General features: G+C 30.9%; 1 protein-coding gene across 1 annotated transcript; it reads right to left on the reverse strand.

The window, feature by feature from the left end:
• Window positions 1–7,910: 7,910 nt before the first annotated feature.
• LOC145303683 (uncharacterized) lies at window positions 7,911–13,074 on the reverse strand. The gene is made up of 8 exons (XM_080145286.1): window positions 13,028–13,074; window positions 12,441–12,491; window positions 11,316–11,384; window positions 10,779–10,845; window positions 10,527–10,619; window positions 10,255–10,360; window positions 9,111–9,235; window positions 7,911–8,037 (listed from the first exon to the last, which is right to left on the reverse strand). Exons 2-8 carry the CDS (start codon window positions 12,469–12,471, stop codon window positions 8,031–8,033), a joined length of 498 nt encoding a protein of 165 aa, XP_080001412.1. The 5' UTR covers window positions 12,472–12,491; window positions 13,028–13,074; the 3' UTR covers window positions 7,911–8,030.
• Between the last annotated feature and the right edge of the window lie 12,747 nt (window positions 13,075–25,821).

Raw genomic sequence — 25,821 nt, forward strand, 5'->3', positions numbered from 1 at the left:
TTATTTATTTTCTTGGGGGGTGGGACACCCCCAACCCCCCTCAAAAAATAAAGAATACCCTCTAAATACCCTGGTATATCGATAATATGTCAGTACACTGTTAAAAATAATTTTTTTTTTACCATCAGATAATATTATATATTCTTCACATTAATGTATAGTATCAATCCGTATGTTATAGGAAAAAAACCTTATTACGATACAAGGAAGATTCCAATACTGTATTGAGTAATACTTAGTGTTCTATGGAGTAACATGTAGTACTAAATAATGTATTTGTCTGTATAGTATTATTCAATACGCTCTCTGGAATAATATTCAATATGGTAGAAGTAAGTTTTTAATACTCTCCTTCGCAATTTTTGATACCCTCTATCATAATTTTGGATACTCTGTAGAGTATGAAACTGTTTTACTTTGGATGAAAGATCAGTTTATAATATACTAGGGGTTTCGCCCCTAGCCTCTAGGGGCTACGCCCTATATAGTTATGGGAAGTCAACCCTCCTTAATAAAAATATTCAAAAAAATTATTCTTTGTTTAATTACTCTGTGGTAAAATTAAACCCAGTTTGTGCGCTTTACGCACACAAATTTTAATTTGTACAAATTAAACCCAAAAATTTTCAATTCGTAAAAAATAAACCTAGGTTGTTCACATACACAAAAATTAAAATTCAAAAAAAAAATATATTTAAATTTTTTTTTGTTTTGGGGGGGAGGATTCATGGGGGCTTCGCCCCATATTGCAGTGGGGTTCCCCCACCCCAATAACTGGTGGGTATTTTTTTTTTGGGGGGGGGGGTTGGGGTGTCCCACCCTCCAGGAAAATAGCTTAAAACCACCAGAGGACCAGTAGGTATATTCCCAGAAAATTAGAGCCCAATTTGATCAGCAGTTACTGAGATTTTACTAAAAATGTAAAAAAAAATTTTTGTGGGGTGGGTTTTTTTTATTTTTGGGGGGGTTAGGCGTGTCCCACCCCCCAAGAAAATAGCCTAAAACCACCACAGGACCAGTAGGTATATTCCCTGAAGAGTAGAATCCGATCAGTTCAGTGGTTACCGAGATCTTAAGGGACAGACAGACAGACAGACGGAAAGACGGACAGACATCAAGCTACTTTGTATTATAGATGATTATTATATGTACATATACATTTTGTTATATCAACAAACATACCAAGCAGAGCAATAAAACATTAATTTAAATGTAAATTTAGTAAAAAAAATGACTTTAAAGATGTTTAGGACTAAACATGATCCTTAAAAATAAAAACTATGGTCAGTCATAATTACAAAAATCAAAACTATAAATCTGAGCATAAATAGTAACAATTCATCTTTGTCTAAAACGACCAAGCAGAAACACTTCCATGAGAGGTGTGCACGAATGGTGTCTGTTTCAATTATTCTTTACAGTACAGATTCATACCCTAGAAGGTATGAATAGTTACTATTTTAATAAACCATTCTCTTGCGTATTGTCTGATACTCTACAGCGTATGAAATAGTACTAAATTAAAAAACATTTCTACAGCGTATTTTCCAGTACACAAGAGTGTATCAAATAGTACTATTTTAATAAACATTTCTGTAGCGTATTTTCCAGTATTCTAGAGCGTATCAATCGATACTAAAAAAATGTATGGGTTCTGTATAGTAATAATTATTGTGTTATATAGTATTACATAGTGTTATATATTAATTATATAGTTGTAGCGTACTTACGGTTCCAATACTCTCCAGAGTATCAATTGATACTAAATAAAAAAATTATTTTTAACAGTGTAAGATTTACTTTATGATTTTTAAAAAACTATTTAAACATCGACATACTATTTTAAAGCTAATATAATTTGTAATTTTTTAAAAATCTAAGCTTTTTATGATTATGGTATGTCCTTACCTCCCTTTTGACAACAATTCTTAATATGATAACTTAGTCCTATTCATCGAATAATTCCTAGGACAACAAGGTATAATTTTACTTGCGAATTATCTCTAAAATTAAGTCCTCAAATGTAAGTATGGCCTTAAATTTAATAAATTTTTCTTTATACAATTCTGCTTATAAATAATTCAAGCCGAAGTATTAATGTTCGTTTGTCCTTCCGTCTTATTTCAGGGCTTCTCTTTTAGGGGTATTTTCATCTTTGTTTCTATAGGAAGGAAGGGGGTGAACACCCCCTACTGTTTGCTCCAGGTTTTACAATGTCATATTATTATACAGACAATTTCATATCAGACAATTTTATCAAAATATATTCATGGTCTCAGTTAAGCCTAGTAGCATAGTATTGACATTTATTTTAGTGGTTAGTATCGTTTATATGATATAATATACAGGCTTTTCTCAGCTTATACTCAAGATAAACGGCTGAACCTTCTATTCAACAATTCTATCCTTAAAGAGTATTAATTATGAGTATTAAACATCCTTGGCACGAATGCTCTTAAACGGCATCTTTTATCTTTTAATTTCTCTGGTGTTTTTAAAAGCGAAGCTTTCAATAATTAGGGGTCCATCCGTCTAAAACAGATAGCTTTTATCGTTAATTTAGGCATGTTAGAATTGTCCTATCGATTTCAAACTTTGCATAGTGATTCATGTAATAGTCGAGTACGATTTAGAAAGCTTAACAACTCTACAATCGTTACCAGAATGTCCGTACGTCAATTTTAATCATGTTGATTTTAACTTTTTTAACAACAAATTTTTATGTGATAAAATTATCCGATTGATCTGATTTTTGGAATACAGATTCCTAGGACAACAAAGTAAAATGTTAAAAGCGATGCATCTCTATAATCAAGTCCTAAAAACCTAAGTTTGTCCTAAAACATTATCCTGTTTTTAAGCAGTTTTTCAACAAATACTTACAATTTAGATTCGACATTTATACATTTATGTTATTATCATTCAGTTCTGACATTCTACAAGTGTTAATGTCGTTTGTCCTACCGTTTCAGAGCTTCGCTTTTATGATTTATCAATGTTGTCATCCTTGTTTTAACAGGTTTCATTAAAATTGTGGGTCATAGCTTCAAAATTCGATTTCCCATCTTTATTTTTGTGTTCATATATGAGAGAATAAACAGTTGTATTTTTTTATTTTTCACATGTCTTTAAATTTCTTTTCTGCTATTGAAGATAGATTGTTGATTTTGTTTCTAAAGAGCACTCAGTATACAATTTCAGTAATCTGTCAGTCCATGGGTTATAAAGGACATATGAATATTTTTGATAAAGGTCTTGTGAGTTTATATTATACTAGCGGCTACGCCCCCTAGAGGCCTCTAGGGGCACTTGAGAAGGGGAGAGTCGAATTTGAGAACCCAATTTCTTATTTTAGATTTTAAAAAAAAAGTAAAAAAAATAATTTTTTGGGGGGGCGAGAAAATAAAAAATTGCCCCCCCCCCCCTAATTTTTAATTTTAGTTAAAAAAAATAAAAAAAATTTTTTTTGGAGTGGGGGATTTTTCATTTTTGGGGGGGGTTGGGGGTGTCCCACCCCCCAAGAAAATAGCTATAAACCTTCCCGGGACCTATGAGAAGCTACCCTGTTAAGGAGAACCCGATCGGTTCAGCGGTTAGCGAGATCAAACAAACACACAAACATACAAACACACAGACACACATCCTGTTACTTTATTATAAGGATTAATATCATTTGTCAATCCATGTTTTTTTTTGTTGCTTCACTACTTATATGGATGTTGTCATTGGATAGTGGGCCAACCCATAAAATTTTCATCTTCAATAAAGACGTTACAAAAGAAAGAATAGCAGCTGCGCTCCTATCATCTAGGGGCTCTGTATTTAAAGGTATAAGAAGGGGAAAGGGATATAGCCCATGCAAAAATGCTTACATGTAGAAATGAATCAATCATTTCAGTAGTTATGAAATCTTAAGTATGATATATGAAATGAATATATGCAATTATAGCTTAATGAAGGGCCTTTTTATTTTAAATTTTACAAAGCTACAAACTAAAATAAAAGGGGGTTTCGGTGGTCTTGGAAGAAGTTTAAGTGAAAGCATCCAATTTTCTAATTCAGTTTGATCTCTTCCTAAAAGTCCTCGGCCTATCAAAGTAAAGACAAAGCTTACTGCTTAGCTATCTAAAAATGTATCAAATTAGCAAGAAAAGAATGGTCCTATCTCTGCGAAAGTGAGCATAATTGCCAAATTTTGCCAAATTGTTGTAGGAAATTGTGAATATTCCATTTTCTCAGGTCAAATGCAGTGTGTTTTATTTTAGTAGAAAAGCTACTCTATAATTCGAGATGTCCGTCCGTCTGTCCGTCCGTCCATCCGTTTGTCCGTTTGTCTGTCAGAGACAGAAAGGGGGAAACGTGATTTCTCGGCTCCTATAAAAGATGGTGAGATGAAATTTTCAGGGATTATTTATGTTCACATTCTTCACCAAGTTTCATTAAGATTCGTTAATTGGTTGGGGTGCTAGATCGATTCCTACATTTTTAAGTTTTCATGATTTTCTCAACTCCTATTCAAGATAGACAGCTGAAATTTTCAGAGATTTAATACTTTTATATTCTGCATACTTATATCAAATTTGTATTGTGTAAATACAGAATGCAGTAAAAGGACATACTTTAATTTTTAGGGTTTGATTATAGAGATGCCTCGCTTATACTATTGTACCTTGATCTTCTACAAAATATTGTCATCAAAAAGTAAAAAAAAAGCATGTTTTAGATGGCTGTACGGACTTTCTGTTAACGATTATATAGTTGCTGCGCTTACTATGATCAACATGTGATCAACATTTTAAAGATTTATGGAACCTGAAATTGAATTGAACACCTGTATTTCATATGAGGATGTACTACTACAGGATTTTTAGTATTTTGGTAAGATAAAATGCTTTGTTTAAGTCAAAAAAAATATTTTTGCTCTTTACCTGGATGACCCTGCCAGGTTTGCTGAACGCACCCCCTACGGTTTTTTCTTTCTCAGTTTCTGTGTGTGAAAGATAAAGAGCCCAAACTGCGTGACTTTTTTAGTATGGGTGTGACACATAACTGAGAGTTGAAATTTTTTGAATATCTCCATCATGGCGGGCACAGGATGCCAGCAAACCTGGCAGGGTCATCCAGGTAAAGAGTAAAAATATTTTTCTTTACTTAAACAAAGCATTTTATCTTACCAAAATACTAAAATATCCTGTAGTAGTACATCCTCATATGAAATACAGGTGTTCAATTCAATTTCAGGTTCCAGAAATCTTTAGAAGGATCCTGTGGCCGCAATTTTTAGACTTCAAATTTTAAACTTAAGCTTTTCTTACATGTCTACATCACGTATTAAATTTTCATAAAGATCCGCCGCCGTTTTCCCGCCGACCGACACTGCGGCGGCAGGTAGTTGCTTAGTACAGCTGATATTTCTAATATACAATTTACAAAAAGATAAACATTTTCTCCAAAAAAAATTGTTCTTCTACCTTAAAAAATAAGAAAATTATTGCCGTTTGAAATTTTTAAGCAAAAAATATGAAGGCGCTTTCTATCATTAATAAATGTTTCCTAGGGCCCCTAAAAAGTTTTGTGTGATTTACCGCCAGAAAAAATCCTTATATAAAAGTAACAATATGTCTATGTGTTTACCAACTGCGTAAAATAAAAATAAACAAGGATGCCAACATCCAAAAATGTAAAGTTAAACTTAAAATTTATTCGAAGGATTGACAAACGGTCATACAAAAGCTATAGAACAACCAATGGAAAATCTACAAAAACATTGTGCATAGAAGTTTTATTTTTGCATATTTAATAGTTAAATTTACAATATTAGTCAATAAATTTTATTTCATATATAATAATAATCATTTTTTTGGTTAGGTACATTGAACAATTAGCTGTGAATTGGGATATTGATATTTTTAATCTGTGTTTAGTTATTTTAATAGTTTTTGTCATTATTGACATAATATTGCCCTTATTAAATGAAGAATACAATTGATATTATTTATTCAAACATATACACTGTCCCAAAACACTATAATCCATTCATGTTTCTAACCAATTACTTAAATATCAATATCGAGTTATTTAAAATTTCAATATATTTTTTAAATAAAAAGATAATAGTGAATAAAATAAATTATATAGATTCAACTAAAAATAAGTTTTTAAAGGACAAAAATTAACTTTTTATTATACTTAAAATTCTATTACTTTTGTTACATTTTATTAATATTTGTAATTTCTTAAATGCATAATTATAATATATTTTTGTACATGATTTTATTTATAATTTGAACAAATTTATAAATGCCTCTATTTTTGTCAGAGAATAAGGGGACAATGGACAAATTAAATATTCCCCCAAACTTTTAAAACCCGTTCTACCATTCGTATATGATTGATGATTTAGATCTGCCAAAGCAGGAGAATATTAATTAAAGTTCATTGTCATATCCCTTTTCTCCCTGGTTTAAACGATTCAGAATTGATAAACTTTTAAGATGTAACATCACTTCCGTAAAATCGAATCATTAGCGCCGCAATTATTGCTACAGCATATACTGCCCCATCCCCGACCAATGTGCAATTAAACATGTCATCAGCTTGCCTTCGATTTTGTATTTTTCAATTTTTTGCGAATATGTAACCTTGTTGGATATAGAAGCGAAAGTGATATCACAACTCCTTTTAAACTTTTTTCAAGAAAGAGATGATGCACATCAAGAAAAACTATGCTGCTTTAAACTTTTCCACCTGTCAAGATACAAAATCAAAATATTTTTCTTTGCAGTGTTATATTGTAAAATATATATTTATCACATAAAATATAATACCATATTTTACTTTAAGTCAAAATAGTTTTTCTTTTGATTTACTATCCCTATTATTTGATTTTAATAAATCCTTATAAATATTTTTGATATACAATATTTAAAGCTAATAACAGTGCAATAAGCAATAATAATTTTAAATAAAATTTTGAAGCATAAACTTTTTAAAACAATAATATAAACAATTTTTAAGTAAAGATATTATAATAAAATTGTAGGAGAGCTACTCTATAAGTAAGTACGCCCAATACTTATTTTTTTCAAGTTGCTTCAAATTACAAGAACAATATTATTTACAATGCAATGTCTTAAATTGGTTTTAATTCAAATTGTTATCGCTGAGCAACTTAGGAACATAAATGTCCTTTTTAATTTATAAATTTTTATTGCCTTTAAAGCTTAACAAAAAATCCATTGCCTGATAATATATATTACATATCAAATTTTTATATAATTTTAGTAATCTTTTATCTAAATAGTTCATGCAATTAATGAAAAAATGTAAAAAAAAAAATGAAATAACAAATAAAAAAAATTCCTTTAATAATCCATAAAGTATTTTAATATGAGCATTTTGACTTTGATATTTTTGCAGTTATTCTATCATCAAAAAAAATTTAGTCATAATGTTATTATAAGAATAGCATTATAAGTTTCTTGAAATGAATCTTTTTGATATTTTGTAGCTTAAAACTAGTATAAATTCCTTTCATGAAAATACCCCATATTAACAAAATAAAATAAATACATTATGAGGTTGAATATACATCTGGAAGGTTAGGTCAATGGAAGGTATACTTATCTATTGCATCGTATTGTAGACAGCTTCCCGCGGATATTAAATTGAAAAATTATAGGATTAGAACCAATTTTGTTAGCCCTGAGGGGCTATTATTTGTATTTCAATACCCGTGTCAAATTGTTTGTAATACGATGTTATATATGATTTTTCAGTATGACTGAGAACCGGTTCTAATCCAGCGGATATTACTCGGCTTCGAAGCCATACTGGAAAATTTATTCAAAAATGTAAATTGGTTGTTGGGGGAAGATTAAATTTATCTTCAATTGACCTATCCTCATGAATAAACATCCAAATAATGAAGAAAAAAAACAAAAAAATATCTGAAAACCTTCTTTTTTATATTTTTAATTTCAGCTGTTCTAGTGAATAGCCAATTTGGGCAGGTTTTAGTCCCTTTTGGGTTAGTTCCTGTAAGAAAATAAATATTATTTACTATATAAAAAAAATTCCTATATATAAAACTTGATATTAAAATGAAAAATTATAAGAATAAAATAAGTTTTGTTAGCCCCATGGGTCTAACAAAACTGGCATTAATTTTATGATTTTTATTTTAATTAACGTGGAAAATTGTCAGTAACAAAAGTTTCATATATAAGAATATTTTTTACAGTACATAACTAAATAAATTTATTTTAAATAAAAGAAAATTATTTTAAAAAAGGATGACAACTTCCATAAAAAGCAAACGTTATCGATATTAATATTAATTAAAGAATTAGCGCAATATCATCGGCATAAAACCAAAATAGAAGGACAACCAGCCAATGAGGTTTCACAATGTTTGATTTGCTGCTCACATCAGTCCTAGATTTACAAAATCTAACCGTCGAAAAAGTATTTTAATAATGACGTTCGACTCTAATTGTAAAAATGCTTTTAAAAATAAGTAAAAAAATTATTTTAAAATTTTAGTAAATTAAGTATTACCCCTGTCATTGTATTTCTTGGGGGGTTTAAGACGCCCTTAAGTCCTTTGTAAGGGATGTATTAATAATTTTTAGGGAGTGTTTACCCCCCTTAATCCCCACATCATCTAAACCCCATAAAACTATTAACAAATCTCCCATAAAAATCTAACTACTAATCTACAAAACAAATAACGCCCCCTTTTTAATTAAAAAAAACGCGTTAAATTTCTAATTATCTATTCTACATCTATTGATACTAGAAACTTATATACAGGGTTTAAATGAATAATTTGAGCAATTCTAAATAATTTAGTATTTACCATGCTAAAATTATTTTAAAAATAATCACCTTTTTGTCATATTCAGTGATGGTGAAGTAAAAATAAAAAACATGCGGAAAAAATCTTACTTATTCTTGACTATATCATTAGAAAGGCCATTGTTATAACTTTCTAAAATGGTAACTATAACTTTTATATCATTGATAGTTCTTGATTAGATGTAGGACAAAACACCCTGTGTAAAGATTCATTTTATTTTAGACACGCGGCATGATCTAAATGAATCTACCTGACTTTGTTACAATAATCTTCATGGTTGCAATAGCAGACAAAACCATTGCATCCTGGCAGGCGGCCATAAGGTCCAGGTGCCGGCCCATCTATAGGCTTTCTAAACCAAGCAGGCGCCTCGTTCTGAAAATAGGTTTTATGATTTTTAACAGTCCTGACTGTGTGTAGTGTACCTTACCACAAATAGTTTCTACAATATTGATTGGTTGGTTCAAACTAGTAGTGTCTTAATATACTTTTCTATCAATAAGATTCATGTAAAGAAGGGATAATTTTAATCATCATAATATGGTATGAGCATCAATTTATCTCCATTGTATCTATAATACAAAGTAGAATGATGTCTGTCCGTCTGAAGCTTAAGATCTCGGTAACCACTGAACCGATTGGATTCTTCTCTTCAGGGTATATACCTACTGGTCCTGTGGTGGTTTTAGGCTATTTTCTTGGGGGGTGGAACACCCCCAACCTCGAAAAACAAAAAAAAAACCCATTTTTTTTTTGCAGATTTCCTTGGTCCTTCTCTTTTTTTTGCAGAAGATTTCCTTGGTCCTTTTTTTGGCAGAAGATTTCCTTGGTTCTTTTTTTTGCTGATGATTTCCCTGGTCCTTTTACGAATTTCACCTTAATTTTTTTGATCACCTCTTGGGGCAACGCCCCTAGAGGCTAAGGGCGAAGCCGCTAGTTATCCATAAAGAAGCAGACATGATGGGAAGATGATACAATTCAAGAACCTTATACGCTTTCTATCTTTTCCCAGTTTGTATCTGTCTATCTATCTATCTGGGTACCAGATTATATATCTATAAATAACTGTGGTAGACAATCATAAGTAACAGTGCCAGCTTGAGAGAATATGGAACAGTCTAAGATCTTTATACCAATTTTCTATCTATCTCCCCCTATCTCTGGTAGACAATCATTTGTAACAGTGCCAGCTGAGGGAATATGTAACAATCCAAGCTTATTTATCCATCTATCTATCTATCTATCTGGTTACCTAATTATCTATCTATATATACCTCTGGTAGACAATCATAAGTAACAGTGCCAGCTTGAGGAATATGGAACAATCCAAGCCTATTTATCCATCTATCTGGCTATCTATCTATCTGGGTACCTAATTATCTATCTATATATACCTCTGGTAGACAATCATATGTAACAGTGCCAGCTTGAGGAAATATGGAACAAACCCAACTATTGACCTCATAGGGCCAGGGAGTGTTGTCAAATTGAGTTCCAAATCTGAACAAAACAAATTTGTTCTAGTAATGTAATGCTGTGGTTGTTATCAATTGAGACAAATGCTTGTGATTATTTACTTGTTCAACAATAAATGAAAGTTTATTTAAATGTATGTCTGGTTATCACACCATATGACCGTATGACATATTTACTTTTGTTGTATTACCTTATCGTTTTCTTTTTCTTCTCCCATCCTAGGTCTTTCCTCCTCTCATAGCTCACTGGAATCTCTATTTTATGAGCCTCAGAACAATTTGTTCTAAAGAAAATACTTATGTAATTTGTTCTGAAGAAATCTTTATCACAGTTTTATATAACAGACAATTAAATATCCTCTTTAACAGAAGACATATTTCATAACGGACATTTGCTAATTTATAAAAAAAATAATTGTAATAGTTTGGAAAAAAAGGCTTACTTGAAAAAATATTCAGCATCCAGACTGTGAAACCCAACTGTACAGGCCAGGTTTGGTGTTGGACCATCTAAATATGTACATACATAAAGAGATATATAAATGGATAGATAAATGGATAGGTTGATAGAAACATAAAAACATTTATTCAGTGACAGATTACGCCCTGCCTTACAAAGCAGTATATACAAAAATACATCAGGCTACTGCTTAGTTCCTTGCAATTATGCATGAGATATATAAATTAGATTGTATAACTAACAAGAAGATGTTTGGGGGTCAGGGTATAGCACTGAGTGGGGTTCACAAAAATTAGAAATATGCATATCCAAGATGTTTGCATTGCCTTTCTTTTCAAAGAAGGATGACAACATTCATAAGTTACAAAACCGACAGACAAACGATTCTAAAATTGATGTTGCTCGTAAAAATATTCACAGAAAATGTAAGGCATTTATTTATATTATTAGCCGAGAAAATCACTTTTATAATGGATATTTTGATTTATAGAGTAGCTTCGCTACTTTAAAAGGTACGTACCTGCCGCTACAGAAAATGGACGATTAACTGGCTCCACTGATGTCACCTTCCCAACTACGGCAGCTAAAACTAAATCAAAAATGCAGATTTAGCGATAAAAAATAACGAAATCTTTATAAATGTAATTAATATCTTTTAAAGCATGACTAACAAACAGACGTACAAACAGTATATATACTATGCGCGCATAAGTCATAGGATTCTATTCTTAATAGCAGCTGATATATCTATATTTTCCATATAGAGTTACGGACTGACTGACGAACGATGACAGAGTAGCTTCGCTTCTAAAGTTATTTCAATTATTTTAACAGGGGCGTACTAGAGGGGTGTATCAACACCTCAAAATCCCTCCCCATAAATGAAAGAATTGATACGGTCTAAACTGTTTAGACCAATGAAATATATATAAATAATAATAATAATCATTCCTAGAAAATAATCCCTAGATTATGTTATTAATGGGATTAGCATATTTACACATTAATAATGCAAAAAAAAGAAAAAAATATATATTTTTAGAATGTCAACACCCCCCTCCCTAAAATAGGTTTAACTCCTCCAAAATGAATTAAGATATAAAACTATCACGGAAGGTTTCTATCAGGCATTCAAAAAATTATAGTGGACAAAAGGATCTATGCAGAAACACACACCCCCACCCACCAACACAAATTTTTTTTAGGTGTTACTTTGTTTATCATTCAGCAGACTCACAAACCAGAGTCCATTACAATTGGGGACTTTTGATTGGTTGTTTCATTAAATTAAGTATTCAAACGTTTCAACCACTAATTTTCATCTATAAAAGGGATAATTTTGTGTATCATCATTGGGGATGTACCACAATTTAATTGGCCATTGTCTTATCCCTTTAGCTCAGAGACAGACAAACCAAATAGATAGATTGATGACAGACAAAGAGACAGACATATTGACAGACATACAGACGTACTAATAGAAAGACAAAAGAACAGAGTAACAGACAGACATGCGGACAGACAAACAGAAAGACAGAACAACAGACAAATAAACAGATCAAATTACTGACTTTGACAGATAGACAGATGGACAAACAAATAAAAAGAAAAATGAACATACGAACATTCAATTAAAATATATTACCAACAAGAACGAGGAAATGTAGATTGTGCATCGTTTCTGTCTATACTTGACCTAACATTAAAGTTTTAATTGATTATAAAACATGTCTGTTTTGCGATTGCTCATTAATGTCTAAAAGTCCGTATCAGAAAGCTCTCATAGTTAATTTAGTTATGTTAGAATTGTCATATAAATTTCAAATTTGAATTGATAGTTCATGTAAAGTTAAGTAAAGGTTAGAAAGCTTAGCAACTTTATAATCAATACCTGAATCAATACCAAAAAGTTTGTATTTCAAGTTTAAACAGGGGTCTGGTATTGTATATGACACAATCTTCATATTAACTTGATTTTAGGAACTAAGATTCCTAGTATAATTATGTGTAATGTTAAAAGTGAAGCATCTCTATAATTAAGTATCAAAGTGCATGTATGTCCCTTTAAAGCTTTCTGTATTTAAGTAACTTTAGGATATACATATATTAACTAATTTTTTTCAAACAAATAATTAATTTGCTAATATTTTTTATAAGTTCGTTTGTCTGACTGTATGGATGTTGTATTTTTTGTATGAAAAAGTTATTATAAAAGTTTTAAATCAAACTTACCTTCTTTATCGATAGCAGATAAAAGCTGATTCACATAATATTGTCTAAAATTTATAAAAATAAATTTTTAATATAAGTAATTTTGTAGCTAAAAACCAAGTAATTATTTGAATTAGTTAGATAATTTTCACTTTTAAGTCAGCAATAACAAGCTAACAGCATTTTTAAGTAATGGAACATTGAAGTATTGTACAGTAAGCAGTATTTATTTTCTAAAATGTAATTGTAAAAGTTATAAGTTATTTTTAATAAATGACTGAATATGATATTTTCTTAATGTAGCTTATTTTCAAGGGCTAAATATGCCAATAAACAAGAAATTTTATGCAAATATTAGGCCTTTAGTGAAAAAAATACAGACACAAACTAGATATAGAGTAGCTGCGCTACTTAAATTCACTTTATCAGATTTAAAGCCTTTTAAAGCCAAAAAAAATCTACGTTTTTTAACATCAGCAATGCACTGCATAAATCCAAGTTATGGTTTGAGAAAGCTGGAAAACTGACTTTCCCCCCCTACAAAAGTTATTCTTGCAATTTCGGTTCACAACACCCATACATACATAGATAGATAGATTGATAGATGGCCCGATATTATCATAATAGAGTATTGTAGTAGACTGTTCATAAGTACTCTTGTATAAATAAGCAGGAATCTAAAGGGATAAGACAATTGTCTATTAATTGAAGTACATTCCCAATGATGGTATACAAAATTACCCCACCTGTGTATTACAATTAGTGGTTGAAACAATTGGAAACTCAATTTAATGAATAAACCAATCAAAATTCCATAAAAGTCCCCAAAGTTGTTGAGGCAACGAATAAGATCTTGTTGTTATAAAACTTGTAGGACTAGTATAATAAACAGCCCATTGTCCCCTTTCTCTCTCTCTCTGAGTATTTTGTCATTTAAGCTAACCACTGAACCCAGGTTTCTATGTCAAGGAAGCTTCAAATACGTCTATTTTATTTCTAATCATAAATCTATGAATGGTTTTAGGCCATAACTTCGTATATGGTTGTGCTTCTTTCTTAAAATTTCTTTTATTGATCTTCAACTCTTTCTTTCATCCAATATTTATCAGCTATCAAAGTAAAGAATACACACAAGAAAAAGTAATAATCACTAAGAATACCTTAATAAGTCCAGTCGTTCTAGAGATCTTTTGATAACATATTCATACTTTCTTATAATTTATGTACAGCCTCAATGATGAAACACAAAATTACCTATTCTGTGGTAAAAACGTTTAGACACTAAACTAAATGAACCAACCAACCAAAATTCAATAAAAATCACCAGAGTTTTTAAGAAGAAAACGTATTTATAAAACTTTTGGGACTACTGTAATAGATATCCCGTATCCCCTCTCACCCTGTGATTACCCTCTCTTGTGTTGAAATATTACCTTTGGAGAAGGAAAGGTTTGTATATTTATAGACGTCTTAAACAAAAATCGGTGGTAAGTCAGTCGAAATAATTGGTCTGTTATTGTTTTAGAGTAAATTTGGTGTAACAATGTAGAAAGGGGGAAGGGTAAATGACAATGGTTTTTACATGGGAAAAGGGAGGCTTTTCTATTGGTGAGGTTTGGGAGAGGAGGATCTTTGATGGGGAAGGGTATAAAAGGGAATTCGGCCTCGAGAGGTCCATGAAAAGTTTTCTCTTGATACTACAAATAAAATATTGAAAATAGCATTGATTTTTCAGTCAGTCTGTTTTTTAATGTTCAATATTAAAAAGACTATTTAAGGACTTTTCATTGAAATATGATACCAAAAAACTTGAAATATTCATTTATTGATTTTATTGACGACAATTGGAACATGCTAATACATATAGAGTAGACTATCTCCTATTTAAAGTATTAAGGTTTTTTGTCTGTAGCGAAGGATCTCGCTAACCACCTGACCGTTATAGTTTTCCTTTACGTGAAGCTTCTTATAGGCTCTGAGATGGTTTTAGGCTGTTTACTTTTTTTTTAATAAGTCTGGATATGGTTCAAGGCTATTTTTATGTTCTTCCACATCACTTCAAAAAGAGAGCCCCTAAACGCTAGGGGCGCAGTTGCTAGTATTTTTTTTGAAAGTGAGGTTTTCTTGTCTCAAGCTCTAGATCTCTAAAATCACTGAACAAATTGAATTTCTTCTTTTTAAGAAAGCTTCACATGGGTCATGGAATGGTTTTAGGCTATTCAATTTTAGATCAAAGCCTATTAATGGGTTTAGGCTATTTTATTTTTCGATTAAAGTCTTTTCATGGTTTAAGGCTATTTTCCTGCCACTTCTATACCCTTTTGTATACAGAGTCTCTAGATGCTAGGGGCACATTCCCTAATTTATAACAATAATATACACTAAAAATGTTTTACAATAAAACTTTAATATATGGTATACTTTTTTGCTGAAAAATGGGACCACCATGAAAAATATTGGATATGTGTAGAATGTTATTCTTTCTGGGTAGGCACAGGGTTAGGGTTACAATATCTATCAGGGTGACAGGGATACGATAATGGATGATAAATAAATCTTTCGAATTCATGATTGTGTTATTTAGCTTTTGGAGGCGGGCAAAAGTAATGAAAGATTTGGTTGTGGATTGATTTAGTAGACAGTGTCCTTTCCCTCCCTGTTCATTCATGCAATATGTATTTATCTATCTGAAGTGTAGATATTTATTTATCTAATTATCTGCTTAAAATAAGATACAAGCTTTCAATCTATCTATATAGAATGCTTGCTATTTTTGTAAATCTATCAACTGGCTATCTCTAACTTAAAGGGATAAGATAATTCTTTAATATATAAAGTAGTAAGTTTTTTTGCTAAAGCTTAAAATCTTAATAACCACTGAACCGATTAAGTTCTTTATTTTAGATCAACTTCATATATATCCTGTAATGGTTTTAGGCTATCTTATTTTTCGATATAAGTCTTGGGATGGTTTTAAGTCCTTCTTTGTCCCTTTTAATACTGAGCCACATTGATATATAGTGTAAGGTTAAATATAAAGATAATTTACATGAAATACAAACCTATGGATTACATATTACAGTGGTTATAGAGAAGCCGCGCTATTAAATAGAAAGCATTCGCAAGTTTTTTTGTTGAAATTAACATTTACATTCTAAGAAAACATTCAAAAGATTTTAGGCGATTTTTAGTTTTGATAAAATCTGTTGTAATTAAGTCCTTGTATTTAAAAAGATATGTTTCAAATATTAAAATCAAGTCAAAAATAAATAAAATACAGAAGTCACTTTTTTTGTCAAACAGAGAAATGGACGTACAGACATATCTTAGTTATATATGAGCTGCAGGCGTTACTTGGAATATATATTCTCACAAAGTTAATCCTACAATGAAAACATTCATCTAAAACCAATAAATGTAAAGATCTCTAATATTATCAGAGATCTTAAGGGATAAGACAATGGATGATAAATAGATACACGTCCTCGAATTATCCCTTATTCAATTGAAAAATTATTTTATGAACCAATAAAAATTTGATGAAAGTACCCAAAGTTTTTAAGCCAATGAATAAGAAAATATGACTCTAAAACTGTGGGTACTAGTGTAATTTACAGTCTAATGCCCCTCCCTCCATGAATTTTATAATCTTTAGAGATATATCAACTAAATAAATTTTTCCTTCAATTTTCGTACGGATATTGATCTTAACTAAACAGAAAATAGATGAAAACCTGCTCAGGGCCAACGTAAAGACATTGTTTAAGGCCCTTTTAAAAATTTGGTTAATTTTTTTTTGTATACTATATCTCTAAGAGGATGGTGGGTGACACATCTTAGTTGGCAAATAAATTTTAAAATATTCCTTGACCAATAATTACCTTTCTAGAAAATTTGTTGTTTGAACAGTAAAGCCGTTTGTGAGATCTTTTAGGACAAAAACACACAAAACTTTTCACTTTTTACAAAATAAAATAAAAACAAGTATCAACTATCATATCAATATAATCATATGAGCAAATATAAGGGATGAAGGAAAATAAAAGGTTATCCTATCTTCCCCCATAATTCTTTTTTTTTCAAAGATATTTATTAATTATTTATATTTAATACTAGCAGCTATGCGTCTAGGGGCACTTCAGGGAAGGGGGGAGGGGAGAGTAAATCGACCACCCATTTTTAATTTTATTTAAAAAAGAGAAATTAAAGACAATTAAGGGATGATTTCCATGACCTATACGAAGCTTCACTGTAAAGGAGAGACTCTTAGGTCAATTGGTTTGCAAAATTTTAAGAAAGAGATATAACAAAATCCATTGTGTTACACCATATCCATAATAAAGAGAGTTGAGTGTTGGTTTGTGTTCAAATGCTTTTGTTAAGTCAAACTGTTCTAAATTATGGACCATTTCATTTATATACATTTAAGAACACTTTGACTTAATTAGAGCATTTGACTACAACCCAACTTTACGGATTTACGCGAACAAATTACCCCATTCACCTATCATTAGAGTAAAACACTAGAGGGAAAAAGGGTTAAAAAACTGTATCTTCTCATCGCAACTACCTTGTGCAACCCTTCTATTGGGTCATTGAAAATCAACGAAATCAACCTATGGTGTCGCTTATATTAACACAGCCAAACAGCAGAACATAATTTGGAAGCAGACGAAAGAGGTCTTTGAAAAATAAAGGGGGGTAATTGTCTGTAAATACATCTATACTATAGATTTGTTTATCTATCTATTTCTCTACTTTTATCTCTAAAATAATAAGTCATAAAGCATTGTTATACTTGAAAGTAAAAGAAAAGAAAACAAGGATGACAACATCCAAAATAGCGAAGCTCAACTAGACATACAAGTCAAAAGGGTAGTATATGTACCTTAACAGTATACACAATTTTTATTTAAGTTTTAAAATGAAAAATATAAAAAAAATACATTTCGAGGTTTTTAATCTATGCTCCCCTCAAATAGTTCTAATCCTTTCCTGGAACTTTTGGAAGCTTAACTGTAAAGGAGAACCATATAGGTTCAGCGGAATTAGCAAAATCCTTCATTATTGACAAAAAAGCTTCTACATTATATAATAGGATAATACAGGAATCCTCATAAAGATAGGACATAATAGACCAAGGAGGGGGAGGAGACAATGGGCTGTTTATTACACTGGTCCCCAAATTTTTATGATTCATTTGTTTAATAACTTTGGGGACTATTATCAAAATTTCATTGGTTGGTTAAGTAAGTTGAGTGTCCAAACGTTTCAACCACCAATATTTATCTAAAGAATATGTAATTTTGAATATCATTATTAGATAAGTAGATGAATTAATCATCCATTGTCTTATCCCTTTAGATCCCTGCGGACATAACCTAAATGTAGAAAAGCATGTGGATAATGTTGAAAATAAAAGAAAAGGAAAAGCATTGTTCAGGGGTAAACAATCATAAAAGAATAAAAACACAGGAAAAGGATATGGTACCTGAAAATAATTTGTTTTATCTTCCACTTTTGGCAAGGTACTGTTCCTTTTAAAGCTTTTTATGGTGTCTATATTATAGAATAAAGTTATAATGGCCTACCATTGGTAATATAGTCAGTGTATTGGCATATTATTGGTCACTTGTATTTTATGACGTAATTTTTTTATTGACACTGTTGATAGCTTATTCTTTTTTTCTTTTCTTTTTTACAATTAAAACTTGCAATTGTTAAATCCTTTACAAAGTAAAGACATAATTTCCGAGATCTTAAGAGGTAAAACAACGAAGAATAAATTGATGCACACCCTAATTATGATACTCAAAATAACCCTTCTGAAGATTAAATCAAAGGTAAAAACGTTTGAAAACCTAGTTTTTTAAACCGTTAAATCAAGATTTAAGAGTAAAATTTTTGGAATTAACAATAATTTTATTCCCCCTCCCCTTGCAAATATTTCCTTTATAAATATTACATGATTATAATAATTCTCAGGGACTTTAAAGGATAAAATTATACGATAAAATGATTTACATCTAAAACTGAAATAGCCCTTAATAGATTCAATTAAAGGTCGAAAAGTTTTGACAAAGATAGATCGAAACAACAAATAAGAGAACGTATTGAAAAACTTTGGGTACCAGTACAATGTCCCCTCCCTGCTTGGTCCTTTGCAACGTTTAATATTTGAATCTAATATATTCTGCATGTATAATATTGTTTGGGCTGGTTCTAGCGTCTTAGCAAGCTACACAACCAACGCATTTGTATCTCTGATGTTTAGTAGTTACCTACTATTTGAGTTGATTATATAATAGTTTTAAATCTAAATATTCATTTGCAAAATGAAGGAAAAAATCGCGCCTGTTTTAGGACAAGTAATTCCCCTACTCTCTCTTTCACTAATGATGTGTAGAGTAGAGTTATGTACAACTTTTAACGTCTTTAGTTACGACGTGGTTTGGGCCTATAACCTCCCCTGCGACGAACAGATCTGTGTCTGATTAGCACTTTATCTAACCCCCCTTATTTTTTTTTTTTAAATTCTTAATGTATGCGGGGGGCCTTGACCATACGGGGTTCATAACATGCAGTAAACTAACCCTCCAGGTCTATTCAACTAATATAACCTAACCTAACAAACAGTAATAAACAAACAAACTAAAAACTTTCTCTCCTAATTTTTAAAATTTTGTGAGGTGGGTGCTGGGGGCATAAGAACTCAACAAGGTACTTTATATGAAAGCGCCATAAACTTCAGATCAAAGTAATTGCAAACGAATGAATAGAGCATTACTATGGAACCAGGCTTGTATCGAGAAAACTCGTAAATATGTCATTCCCGTATGTTTCGTCGACTTGGCATTATTAGACATACAGGCGATACAGGGATAGAATAACGGATAATAAATAAATCTTCCCTCATTCTTTTGACTTGTGACTTTAGCTTAAATTAGCTTACTATGAATTGGGGTAAGATAGGGGGTGTAAATTGATTTTAAAATCAATGTCTAATTCTATGTGGTTATAGAAAGAACAATTATGACCATAAGTAGCGCAGCATTTACAAAATCTTGAACATGTGGTTCCAGTATGTTTGTCGACATGGAATTATTAGACATAGGCGATACAAGGATAGGACAATAGATGTTTAGATTAATCTTTTCCTGAATTCCTTTATAAGGGATTAATACTCCTTGCAAAATCTCAAAAATTACATTTCGTTAGATAAAAATAGCAATAACCTAAATAAATAAAAAATAAAATCTTCAAATTCAATATTAAAATCCATGTTATTTATTGTTTGATTTAAATGGATTTCTATAAATATAACACGTACTTTACAATAATGATAATTTTTTAAAAATAATTCAATAAAATTTACCTTTATGAACGATTTTTGAAACAATTAGTCTTTTGACAACAAAATGGACATATAGACTTTTCATAAGGATTAGAAAGGTGCTACGCGGTCTACATTACACCTACCTGTTTCAGAAATTATCATGCCAAGTTTGAAATCTCTAGGACATTTTTAACATGTTTGATTTAGCGATTAGAGCTTTCTGTCGACGTGAAGAGACGGATAGACCCTAGATGTAGAAAATCTTCTCCCTTACTAAAAAGGAGTTTAACAAAATTTTGCTACCATTTAAATGTAACAAAGTAGAAAGAATCAGGCAGGGAGGGGACATTGGCCTGTTTATTACGCACGTCCCCAAAGTCTTATAACGTTTTCTTATTCGTTTGCTTAATAACATTGAGGACTTTTATTGAATTTTAATGAGTGTCCAAAGGTTTCAACTACTAATTGTTTTCTACAGAAGGTTTAATTTTGTGTTTCAACATTAGGAATGTACATCATTTCATCGACCAATGTCTTATCCCTTTAGACCCCTGAATTAAATGTAACAAAGTAAAGCTCACAAAGATGAAGCTAAATTGTGCAAAAAAAAATATTGCAGATAGTACTTAGGCAATCTTGTGGGAAATACATTGTCTGAATCCTTAAATTAGGTGTTCTTCAAACCAGCACATCAATGGGACAGACCTTAAATATAGGATAGCCTCCCCCTTTCTAAAAAAAGGTGTTTCTTGATAAAATGTGTAATATTTAAAAATTATGTTAATTAATTTGTTAGAGTGTTAAACCAAGTATTCTTCCCCAAAAATGCATATTCGGAGGAATCCGCCATGTATTCTGTTTAACCCAAACAAAAAAATGCTTATAGAGCAGGGATCTAAAGGGATAAGATAATGACCAATAAATTGGTGTACATCTACAATGATGATACACAAATTACCCTTCTGTAGATTACAATTATTGGTTGAAACATTTGGTCACTGATCTTAATGAACCTAAGTCTCTAAAGTTCTTAACCAAACGTATAAGAAAGGTTATTATAAAACTTTGGGGACTAGTGTATTAAACAGCCCAATGAACCCTACGTCTCTGTGGGTAATTACTCCAATATTTTTTTAAATAAACTAGAGGGGGGTGCCTTATAGCCCCAGGAAACATCACTTAAAATTAAGTGAATAAACATAGTATTATAAAAGCTAAAAATCGTCATGTTTAAAATGGGCATACACATATTTTAAAATCCATATCATAAGCACTTTTTAAAACATTTTATTTTACATTTCTAGAACACTTTTTGCAGTAGACTGTTAGTTTTCTGTAGTCATTAGAGACTATTCTTAGATAAATAGATAGATAGAAATATACAACATAGATAGATAGTAGACTATTAGTTTTCTGTAGACATTAGAGACTATTCTTAGATATATAGATAGATAGAAATATACAACATAGATAGATAGTAGACTATTAGTTTTCCCCCTCTAATGTTTTACTCTAATGTTTGAATATTATGGAACAGCTCCACGACTAATGAAATAAATGGAATTTACTAAATTCCTTTCTTATTGGATCATGGATGGATAGTGGTGCATTTGATTTAATATATATTGATCACTGATCAGTATCCCCCCTAATACACCCCCCTCAATTTTGTTTACCGTCAAAGAGAGAGAGATGACAATGGGCTGTTTATCACACTGCACTGGTTCCCAAAGTTTCATAATAATGTTTCCTTATTCGTTGGCTGAAAAAAAACTTTGGTGACTCTAGTGAATTTTGGTTGTGTGATTTATTAAGTTGAGTGTTAAATCGTTTCAACCACTAACTACAGACGGTTTAGTTTTGTGTATAAGCATTTGGGATGTACACCAATTTGTTGGCCATTGTCTTATCCCTTTAGATCCAAGATATAAATATGTATGTATACCTCTAATAGATAGATAACGCTAGCTAAAGATTGAAAACGAATTCCTTTCTTATTGAAAAGATATTGTTTAGTGGCTTGGAAAGAAAATGAAATTAAATCAGGATCGAAAGAAAATACTTTGTTCATGTTTTATGTTTGGAATAGTATTTATTTACATTTTTCCATTAGTATTTTTCTTTTAAATGATCGAACTGTAGGTGGCTTTGTAAATCTATGATTTTTGTGATATGCTTATTATGGATGTCATCTTTCTCTATGAATAAATCTCACTGTAACAAGTTTTACTTATGACAGGATTTGTTAAAGATTATTGTGTATTATCATGTAGGGATCTAAATGGATGAGACAATGGCAGATAAATTGATGTTAAAAATCACCCCTTCTGTAGATTGAAATTAGTGGTTGAAATATTTGAACACTTAACTTATAGAATCAACCAATCAAAAATCACTAAAGTTTTAAAAGATGTTGAGCCAACGAGTAAGAAAGCGTTATAAAAAACTTTGGGGACTAGTGTAATAACAAATCATTGTTCCCTCTCTCTCTCTGATTATTATGCCTGTAGTTTCTCTCTTTTTGCTGTCACACTTCAATCATAAAAGTATGAAACCCCATTATTTAGGTATATAACTTTAGGTAAGGTTATCTTAAGTACTAGGTAGCCCCAAAGGGTTAGGTCACCGAAGGTAAAAGCCATATGGGTTTAGGTACCCCCCGCAGGAGATAGGCATAGAAAAAAACTAAAAACCCCTACCTAAATTAAAATAAGAGGTATTTTTAGGTCCTCGACAGACACTTTGAGGGATAGCATCAAATTGTTATAATAAACTTGCCAAATCTAGCCCAAATCTAAAATTGTTTAGCAACATTTGAGTTGAGCCATAGGTTAATCCTTAGGATTTATAGAAGATATAATCATCAAATAAACATCTGTTGATATTATACATGGAAATAGGCAATATTTATTTCATGAATAAACAAGGATGACAACATCTAAAAATACGAAGCTCGGAAACGGTAGGACATTAACACTGAAAGAGTGTCAAAACTGAAAAATCAGAATATAAATGTATAAAAGTCGAAACAAAATTGTAAGTAAATTAGTTGCAAATCTTCCTAAATACAGAATTATGTTAGCTTATAATATTGTACCTTGTTTAGTTGTTGTCCTAGGATTCATTATTCAAAAAATCAAAAAGTTTTCACATCACCAAAAAAAAAATTGCTTTTAAAAAAGTTTAAAATCAGCAAGTTTAATTGACTTTGATTTTAAAAAACTATAGCAAAATATTTTTGGAGCTTTTCTACAATTTGGGTGGATCCTATAACTTCAGTAACTAAAAGCAAAGATCGTTTTTTTAATGATTTTAATTTATGAAAAGATGGATAGATTATTAAAAAGATAGACAAATGCAAAGATAGACTTTAAAATCAGGGATCTAAAGGGATAAGACAATGGCCGATAAATTCCTGTAACTACACAATGATGTTTAACAAAATTACCCCTTCTGTAGATTAAAATTATTAGTTGGAACGTTTAAACACTCAACTTTATGAAGCAACCAATCAAAATTCACCCCAAAGTTGGTACGCCAACGAATAAGAAAACATTATTATAAAACTTTAGAGACTACTGTAATGAACAGCCCATTGTCCCCTCTCTTTCTCTCTGCTATAAAATAGATAGATAGACATAAAATATCCAGATCTATGTATTTATGTGATAATAATCGTCATAATGATGTGTATAATAAGGTTATCTATACAATGTGTTTTCATAATATTACGAAACCAAGAAAACAGCAAAGCATTCCTCAAAACCAGGTCATAGTGGGTTAGGGGTAATATGACACTTGTACCCAAAATTTTGTGATCAAATTATATTTTTTACCGGCTAAAACTTTGGGTACTTTTATTGGATTGCAATTCGTTAGTTCTAACTAGCAGTGTATCAAATTAAAATAGTTGGCTTTTAAAAAAATATTGACAATCATTTAATTTACTTAGATAAATTTAAATACAAAGTTTTTATATAATACACAATACACTAATCATTAATTAACTTATTAAGATAAGGTTAGGCTATGCGGGGATTAGGAAAGCCCCGTAATATAGTCTTACAAGTGTGGGAGTACAGTGGTTTTTATCCCCACACGTCATTAACGTTGAAAGCCCTTATTTTACACTCCTCAAAATGAAAAGCTTAGACGTCCCTCCCCCATAGGCTAAGAACTCGAATGGGTTAAGGCTCTTTACAAATGGTAAGCCCAAGGGGGTCTTATATACCAAGGGGGTTTAATGGCAAATTTTTTAAGTAATTGAAAAAACACCCTATATAATCTACATAATTCTGGACATCTGGACTTTATGAGGGTGTGCATCCAATTCCGCATAATTTCAAATCATCAAAAGCAAATTATTACAACAGCACAAACATCCTTTTTCCCTGTTTCATTCATTCTTATGAATATATATACCCTAAAACCAAACTGTTAAAGTATTATATTATTGTCTATAATCCATTTAGTGTGTCTGTCCATCCGTCTGTTATTAAGTCCAAAACGCTATAGGGAAATGTTATTTTCTCAGCTGCTATTTAAGATAGATTGCTATATTTTGGGCAAAGATATCCCTTTACCAAAAAGCATCAATTAAACAATTTACTTGGTCCGTAAGTATGTCGGTAATGATAAATTATATCAATTTTTAGAATGTTGTAAATTGCGGAACTGAATTCACAATCTTTATGATATTAACCATTCATATTCAGGGAACTTAAGGGATAAAACAATAGACAAAAAAGGATGTGTATCCACAATAATCCTTCTGTAGATTGCAAGTTTGGGCACTGTTATCATGAACCAACCAATTTAAAGATGATAAAATTATCTAAATTTTAAAGCTTATAAATGAGAAACATGAGTATAAAATATTATTGCAATGTTCCCTCCCTCCCTTATCAATATCACATTTAAATAAGGGAAAGTCCTAGGAATCTAAAGTGATAAGACAATACTGATAAAATAGTAAACATCTCCAATTATGATACACAAAGTTACTCCTTGTGTAGTATACAATTAGTGGTTGAAACGTTTAAACCACCCAAATGCCTAAAAATATTAAGCCAACGAATAAGAACGTTATTTAAAACTATGGGGACAAGTGTAAAAAACAGCCCAATGTTCACTCCCTCCCAGGGAAAGAGCTCTAATCATGGGAGTAACTCTATAAGATCTATAATATTTTTTTATGTCAAGCAAGTTATTATAATGCGAAAGGAGGGACATTGAACTCTAACTGTCCCCAAAGTTTTACATCTATTTTCTGAAATCTTTGGGGACTTTCATATAATCTTGGTTAGTTTATACAAACTAGTTGTGAGTAAACTTTTCCTAAAATATTTTTAACCTATACAAAGGGGAATTTTGCTAATCATAAATGGGGTCGTCAATTCTTAAACCCTTACTTTTAGATTAAAAGAAATAAAAGAAATTTTTCCAGTGAGACTTTCACCTGAAAATATTGTTTTAACCC

Source organism: Acartia tonsa, chromosome 13, assembly GCF_053477335.1.
Source record: "Acartia tonsa isolate MP-2025a chromosome 13, ASM5347733v1, whole genome shotgun sequence".
NCBI lineage: Eukaryota > Metazoa > Arthropoda > Copepoda > Calanoida > Acartiidae > Acartia > Acartia tonsa.